This window comes from Magnolia sinica, chromosome 7, assembly GCF_029962835.1.
Source record: "Magnolia sinica isolate HGM2019 chromosome 7, MsV1, whole genome shotgun sequence".
In the NCBI taxonomy this organism is placed as follows: domain Eukaryota; kingdom Viridiplantae; phylum Streptophyta; class Magnoliopsida; order Magnoliales; family Magnoliaceae; genus Magnolia; species Magnolia sinica.
The window spans coordinates 92,632,685-92,641,385 of NC_080579.1; the positions used below are offsets into that span (position 1 = coordinate 92,632,685).

Here is an 8,701-nt window from a genome sequence, read left to right on the forward strand (position 1 = left end):
GAGTTGAGAACAATCATGTATTAGAGTTGGGCTGAGCCCATTTAGAGTCAAGTAGGGAGGAATTCTGGTTGGATTAGGGTCAGGAAGTTTGAGTTGAATTGGAGTTCAGGTTGGTTTGGGGTACCCATTGAGTCTCTTTTAGGTATGTCAATTTCCTGTAAAAGCCTTTCTAGGAAGTTCCTATGTTGGCATGCTAAGTGGGCCCCACCGTGATGTTTTTGAGAAATTCACCCTGTCCATCCTTTTTGCAAGCTCATTTTAGTACATGCAACCGAAAATAAGGTGGATCCAAAACTCATGGGCCGCACAAGAGAGAAAATTGGGGAAGAAGTTTCCGACCATTGAAACCTTCTCCACCTCGGCATTTATATGCCGTTGAAGCTATTTATGAGGTCATTCCCATTGTGATGAAGCGAAATCATGAAAAACTTAGCATTATATGATACTTTTGTGGCCATAAAAATGTTTCAATGGTGGTCACTAAATCCTCATTGTTTCCTCTCATGCAGACCACTTGAGTTTTGGATCCACCTCATTTTCACTCTTATATTCTAAAATGAGGTTGCAAAATGGATAGATGGGGTGGATTTCTCACAAACATCACTGTAGGCTGGAACTTCTTGCAAAAGACTTTCCTAGGAAATCCATGTACCTTCTTTAAGGTCAAGTCGCCCGAGTTGGCCTCAACCTATCGAGTTGTGCCTCAACCAACCATCTGTTGTTGGATTTAGTCACACGTTAGCATTGCAACTGAGGAAGATGATGCCTTGAAAATGAAATATCTTGGAGCCATTGCGGGGCTCATTTAGAACTTTGGATCTGCCTTTTTTAGCCAATGTCCTTAAATGGGTTGGAAAAACATATGGACAGAGTGGATTTATCAGAAACATAAAGGTGGGCCCTACGCATGATAGCACCGGGTTGAGGGTTGCATGACAATCAACATCAATAAAAAACAGATTCTGAAGGGTGGTTTGGTATTTAATTGTTGTAAATGTCTTAAATTTGTAAACAAAAGGGTCTGTAGATGTTGTCGACAAAATGCTTGATGCCATTGAGCAGTTAATACTCGATGCTATAGAACCGGTGCTCAATGCGATCGAAAAAAATCTGAAAAATTCATGTTTAGTTACTGGAACATTTTGGTGTTTTACTCGATGACATCGATGGTGTTCGATACCATCGACAGATTGTCAATGCTATCGAAGTCCCGTCGAGCGTGCGCAGAATTACGTAAATACGGGATTTTTTTCCTATTTCGATTGTGATTCTCATGGAAGCTTATATAATGGGTAGCTTATATAATTGGTGTAATCAAGATTTGGGAGATAGAGTGGGCTTTCTAATTCGTTCATATGATTTTAAGGGCATAACTTTGACTTATTCAAATTAGTAATCTCTATCTCTTGTAATTTTCTACTTTCATATTGCATTACCGTCGTTTTGTGCCGTGATTTTTTTCCGCAAGAGTTTTTTCATGTAAAATTTGATTTGTTTGTGTTTCAACATGATTGTGCGATTGGAGTACTTTGCTTGATTCATTTCTGTGTGCTTCCGTGGTTCCCCAGCTTTAAGTCCATAAAAGGGAGGGTTGCAGGACTAAAGGTGGGCCCACAATGATGTTTGTGACAAATCCACCCTATCCATCCGATTTGCTACCTCATTTTAGGGGCATGGGACAAAAGCAAGCTCAAGTGGGCACACAACAGGGAAGATTGGGAATTGAACACCAACCATTGGAACATTCGTTAGGCCACATATTTAATTATGTAATTTTCTTTTTGGTGACAAATCTACCTCATTCATATGTTTTTCCAATTATTTTTATTATTTTTATTTTTATTTTTTTGTGACAAATCCACCTCATTCATATGTTTTTCCAATTTATTATAGGTAATGGACCCAAAAATTGAAGCAGGTTCGAAGCTCAAGTATACCATAAAATGGTAAATGGTGGAGAGAACGTCTTGCTATATCTTGGGCTCATTTTGAAGCTGGGATATATCAAAACACTAAAATAAAAGAGAGATGTATATGTGAAAACATTAAGAGAGAGAGAGAGAGAGAGAGAGAGAGAGGGAATTTTTCTACATTTCTTTGGTGTGTAGCAAAAGAGAGAGGCAGCATATGTTATAAACACAAAATTAAAAATAAAGAACCTGATCATCTACTTGCCAGAAACAGGAAAATCATACTTTCCTGCGTGGTGATTGGTCCAAGCCATTATTGACATTGTTAGCACTACGGCTTTAAATGCAAATGTATGATAATCTAGTCCAATTAGATTGCAACAAGCAGGTTATTTCTGCTTGTAACAAGCAGAGAACCCGGATTCAAAAATAAGAAGGGATTTTCCATGTGGCCTTCAAGGCCATGGACCCATGGACCCAAAATCTCCAGCTTTTAAAGTATTTCACAGGACTGCCTGCCTATTTTATATACATCCTATACCCACAGTTAACTGTACAAAAGTGAAAATGAGAAAGATGACAACGAATAGGAGGTACATCTCAAGCTCAAGTGGGCCACACAACAGGAAAGAGTGGGAATGTATCTCCACGGTTGAAATATCTTGGCCCCAACGTGGGGCCCATTTTGAGCTTTGGATCGGCCTCTATTTTAGCCCATGCATGCTTTAAATAAGCTGCAAAAATATATCCGCCAGGTAGATTTCTCATAAAAATAAAAGTGGTCCCATGTATGGTTGCCGTGTTTGCACGGCAATCAACATCAATAAAATGAGTCCAGCAAGGTGGCTGGACATTTAAGTTCAAGAGGTGAGGGTTGCCCTGCTATAGGTGAGGCCATCATGATGTTTGAATCTATCCTGTCCATCAGATTTTTCAAATCGGTTTAGGAGGTGAGACAAAAAATGAGGCTGAGGCAGATACACAGCCTAGGTGAGAGATACAAACTGAAAAGATTGGGCATTGAATGCCCCTGTTGAAACAATGGTAGGCCATAGATTTTATTATTATTATTTTTAATGAAAAAATCATTTTTTTTCCAACTTATTATAAAAAATGATCTAAAAAATGAAGTAAATTCAAAGCCGAAGTGGGCCCAAACGAAACAGTGGAGAAAGAACACCCAACATTGAAATATTTATACCGTGGTGACCATTTTGAGTTTTGTTTCTGCTTTTCATCCCATGCTTTAAAATTAGAAGAATCGTATAGATAATGTGGAATTCTCACATATATAAAGGTGGCCCACGTGATGTTGAGGGTTGACAGGACTAGTTTCCTTTTATGATTACTCAGCACAACCGTCCACCCTCTAAATAATGATAGAATGGACAACGTGTTACACATTGGTTGAGTGTATATGATTTTTTTATTTCTCATTTTTTAGTGAGAAAGCAGCACATGCCTAGAGGATAGTCGCGAATATAATACCCACCTTCCATTGTTGAGCTCATCATCTCAACTCCGAAGAAGCTACGAAAATCACGGGAAATTCACATCTTCCTTTTCCTTCTCCTTCCTCTTCTTCTCTATTTTGCAGGATTAAAATCCTCCCCGATTTGCAATCCTCCCCGTGTGTTTGGCACCCTTGAGTGTGAATCAACTTTAATCCAAGAATACTTATCCATGGTATATTTACAGGGATTTGAATTTAATTACTAAATCAACTTTAATATATCTAATTAGGGAGAAATGTAATTTTTGATACAATGGTTGTGATAAGCCCGTTGAAATATATCCTTTGCCTGAAAATGATGAAATTCAAAGTCTTGGATGGGCCACAAGCACAAGATCATGTCTGAGTGACTAACCAACAATTTTTAACCGTTGATTTACATGGACAATGTTTAGACGGTGCTGGACAATATTTGGACAGTGTTGATATACATGGACAATGTTTGGACAGTGTTGATCATTATTAGTAAGTCATGTGCCCAATAGAATGATAGTGTATAGTGACACACATGAAACTATTCAAATGATTTTACATGTAAGCAAGCTCTCATTGTCAACTCCAAACCCTCTCAAAGAGAGGATTGGAAACCCCATAAATTTGAAACCCCTAGTTACTTTATGCTGTCAAACAACCAGGGGATTTGAAACCCCCTCCAATCCATGGTGCCAAACAACCTTATAAACTCTCCACACCTATTGCTGTGTTTCATTAATAGACACGGGAGTTCAACACGCCCTATTGGGTTTCAGTATCTTATAAAGTGTGCAAGAGTTTGTAGAGTGGGTGTGCATGAGTGCGTGGGAGGGTGAGTGCATACATGTAGGTGTGTGTGTGTGTATCGAGAGGTGTAAAATTAAAATTTTTTTAATATAATTATAAAATATTTCTAATTAATTTTTAAATTATTTAATTTTTTTTATATCTTATTATAAAACATCATGTGATTAACTTTAATTAAAGTTGAACATTAAAGAAAACTGTCAACTATTAAAATTAACCAGCTGCCCAAATGATACAACTTCACTAACACCAACCTAAGCAGAAGTCCACACTGAGAGTTTCTTACGAGCTTATAACACCCACCAATACAGATGTGGCCCATCCAATAGATGATCCTGCGAAGTGTCAGGCCTACAAATGTAGACAGTGGGGCCCACATGATGATTCCACAACAAGATCTACAGTATCGATGGCTTTGATCAATATTAGCTTAAAAATCTCATTGATCATGTAATCCTTAGTTCTTACCCGAGTGTGATTGCTGACCATACTCGAGAAAGTAATTCGACTCAGATTGACTCGGAAATAATGCCCACCCGAGTCGACTCGGTCTAATTTCGAGTCGACTCATAAGTTCTACATTTGGGGTGGGAATAATTATTCCATGGTAACGACAAATGAAGGGTGACGTGTACGACTGTTTGGATGAATCTCAACCCTCCAAATCATGATGAGATCGACCACGTGCGCCACGTTGATTTGGGGTTTTTTTTTTTCTGTATTTTTTAATCTCTGCTTTTTCTGCCAGATGTGAATATAAAGCTGCATTGCATCACTCGACTCATCAGCTCTACTCCAAAGGAGAAGGAAATCATGGGAAATTCCTCCATCTTCCTCTTCCTTCTCCTCTCTCTCATCTCCACCGTACATTCACATGATCACCACTCCACATACATTGTCCACGTCTCAAAATCTCAAAAACCAGCCATCTTCATGACCCACCATCACTGGTACTCATCCACCCTCATGACCCTCCCTCAATCTCCCCACCCCACCAAAATCCTCTACACCTACGATCACGCCATCCATGGCTTTGCAGCCCGCCTCACCCCATCCCAAGCAGCCGCTCTCCAAGATCTCCCTGGAATCCTCTCCGTCCAATCAGAACAGATCCACCACCTAGACACCACGCACACTCCCACATTCCTAGGCCTCGCCGACATCTCCGGCCTCTGGCCTAATTCCGATTACGCAGATGATATCATCATCGGTCTCCTCGACACTGGGATCTGGCCTGAACGGCGCAGCTTCTCCGACGCCGGACTCACACCCGTACCCGACAGCTGGAAAGGCTTATGTCAGACCGGCCCTGATTTCCCCGCCACCGCCTGCAACCGAAAGCTTATCGGGGCAAAAGCCTACTACGCCGGCTATGAAGAGTATTTAGAAGGGAAGATGGACGAGACCGTCGAATCAAGATCACCGAGAGACACCAAAGGCCATGGGACCCACACAGCATCGACAGCTGCAGGAGCTGCTGTAACAGGTGCCGGATTTTATAATCTCTCCGTCGGCGAAGCGAGAGGAATGGCGACCAAAGCGAGGATTGCTGCCTATAAGATCTGTTGGCTAGAAGGTTGCTTCGATTCGGATATACTCGCGGCCATGGATCAAGCTGTCTCCGATGGCGTCCACGTAATTTCTCTCTCCGTCAGCTTGGATTTTCCTGCTCAAAGCTATGATAAAGAGGCGATTGCCATTGGATCATTCGGCGCCGTACAGAGAGGCGTCCTTGTCTCCGCCTCAGCTGGAAACGACGGTCCCATTCCTAGCAGTGTCATGAACATCGCACCGTGGATTCTCACAGTCGGCGCTTCAACGGTCGATAGAGAATTCCCCGCCGATGTTGTTCTTGGAGACGGTACAACCTACAGCGGGGTGTCGCTTTACGGCGGAGATCCGCTCGGTTCCTCTAATCTCCCTCTCATCAACGGTGCTTCATGTATGAGATTCACACCATCTACAGTCAAAGGGAAGATCGTCTTCTGCAGCGACGATGGTGATGGAAAAGTCATCGAGAAGGGTGTTAAAGTCCAACAGGCTGGCGGAGCTGGGATGATCATGGTCGACAGCTACAACGAACTCCCGACTGCAGAAAAGCACGTTCTTCCTGCGACCAATGTAGGCAAGACCGCAGGCGCCAGCATCCGGAAATACATCAGATCCGAAAAGTCGCCGACCGCTACCATCGTATTCAAAGGAACGGTGATCAGCACCTCACCAGCCTCTCCGAAGGTTGCACGGTTCTCCAGCCGCGGGCCCACCAAAATCGTGCCGGAGATTCTCAAACCGGATGTGATCGCGCCCGGCGTCAACATCTTAGCTAGCTGGACCGGGTTCACTAGCCCGACCGGTCAGGAAATCGACACGAGACGGGTTGAATTCAGCATCGAATCTGGTACATCGATGGCCTGTCCTCATGTAAGTGGGTTAGCCGCGTTGGTACGGAAAGCCCGTCCTCAATGGACCCCAGCTGCTATAAAATCCGCCCTCATGACAACTTCATACAACGTGGACAATTCCGGCAAGAATTTTGAAGATCTTGGCACGGGCGCCGAATCTACACCGTTCATTCATGGGGCCGGACATGTGGACCCTAACAAAGCCCTCAATCCAGGCTTGATTTACGACATCACCCCCGATGATTACGTGGCATTCCTCTGTGCCATTGGATATGGACCTAATCAGATCTCTCTTTTCGTCAAGGACAAAGCCACCACCGACTGCTCGGCGAAATCCATGGCCAGTCCTGGAGATCTGAACTACCCATCTTTCTCTGTGGTTTTCAAATCCAACAGAGATGTAGTTCAGCGTCGAAGGGTTGTTACTAACGTTGGTGTGGCAGGATCTGTTTATGTGGCTAACATTACAGGCCCATCAACGGTTCAGATCAGCGTTTCGCCGAGTAAGCTTGTGTTTAGTGCACAAAACCAAAGCTTATCATATGTGATCACGTTTGCTTCGATCGCCGATCCAACGGCCAGCACGGGGTTTGGTTCGATCACGTGGATTGATGGGGCCCATGTTGTACGGAGTCCCATTGCAATTACCTGGAGCCCAAGCTCGGTATCTTCTATTTGAATTAGAAGATGCAATCCAAGACGTCCATATCGGAATGATGTATTGGTGTTTTCAATGGTTTAAGAACCGGACCCGACTGGACCCGCTTTTTTCAGCGGGTCTATCGTAACCGGGTCCAACTGGTGGTTCAAAAAGTCTGACCCGCGAAACCTATGTGTAGCATAAATAAAAAAATGGGAGGTATTGAGAGACTCGTTTTTAAGTTTTATCTGTGTTTGTGATTTTCAAACTACGAGTGTAGACTATTTCCATTTGTCACGTGTTCGATATGGGGCTGTTCAGCACCGTAGATCGGCCATGGCCCACAGCAAAGGGCTCATCTGGCAGTAGTAACCGTGTGATTTGTGACCTATAAAGGTCCACGTTGGATGAACGTTAAACGTGAAAAATGCGGCGAAAAAATGAGAAACCCGAAGAAAATGAGTACGGTTTTGATACCCTTAAGCTGATAAAGAAAACCAGTCGTGTGAGTCGACTCGGGGTGACTGGTACGGACTGATTGAGTCCAGCCACTGGCTGGCAAGTGACGACTGGAAGTATGGTTATGACTGGTTTGAGATGGTTAGTGAGGAAGAATTTTTAAAAGACTTTTTTAATTAAATTGTATTTGTTTTTAAATTAATAGTAGTACAGATTTTGAGTGAAGAAGAAATTACATTATATATACCTAATTTTAAAGTTACCAATCCTGAGCTTATACTCTAATCCAATTGGCTAGCCCTGCCCCAAACCTCAGCTCATTGATGCCCCTACTTCAGACACTCATGGGTGGTGTCGCCAACACCATGCCAAGCGGCGGTGTGTGTTTTCATGTGTTGGCCTATGTGAGGCCCAATATGATGTATTTGTCTTATATCTGCTGTCCATTAGTTTTTCCCCCTTCATTTTAGTGAATGAACACAAATCTCCTAAAATGATTTGGCAAAATGGACGAAGGGTGTTGATAAACCCATACATCATGGTGGGACCCTCGGAGCCTCAACTTGTATGGAGGGGGGGACACCACAGGCTCTTTTCTGACTAGTCCCATGTGGGGAATGCTTGGGAGCGTGCACCGGTATTTGACAGGCCTTTGTCCGGATAACCTTTATTATAATTGTGATTATGAAGCCCGATCTAAAATACATTTCTAAGATTAGCTTAATCTACAAATTGACATGTGGGGCTTAGGTTGCGATATTTTAATAACATCCAATCCATTCATCATGTGTGTCCCGCTCTTATTCTATTTGGATCCCAAATCAGAGGTTGACCCAAAGATCAAGTGGCTACAACATGTAAAATCACGCCTAAAACCTCTAAAATCACGTGTGGTGGTTCATCTGAGTTTTGTAACGGCCTGAATTTTTGGATAATATCCATTCCTCATAGACTAATGATCCAGAAGGTTTTCAATGGTGGGGATCCCATTCCACCT

At 42.8% G+C, this 8,701-nt stretch overlaps 1 protein-coding gene across 1 annotated transcript; it reads left to right on the forward strand.

Annotated features, from left to right (window-relative positions):
- The first annotated feature begins 4,980 nt into the window (after positions 1-4,980).
- Positions 4,981-7,492, forward strand: LOC131251726 (subtilisin-like protease SBT1.4). The gene has a single exon (XM_058252638.1). The coding sequence runs from the start codon at positions 5,017-5,019 to the stop codon at positions 7,282-7,284; it is 2,268 nt and encodes a 755-aa protein (XP_058108621.1). The 5' UTR covers positions 4,981-5,016; the 3' UTR covers positions 7,285-7,492.
- The last annotated feature ends 1,209 nt before the right edge of the window (positions 7,493-8,701 follow it).

Coding starts and splice junctions, on each gene's coding strand:
- LOC131251726 (XM_058252638.1), top strand. CDS start 5,017: ATGGGAAATTCCTCCATCTTCCTCTTCCTTCTCCTCTCTCTCATCTCC.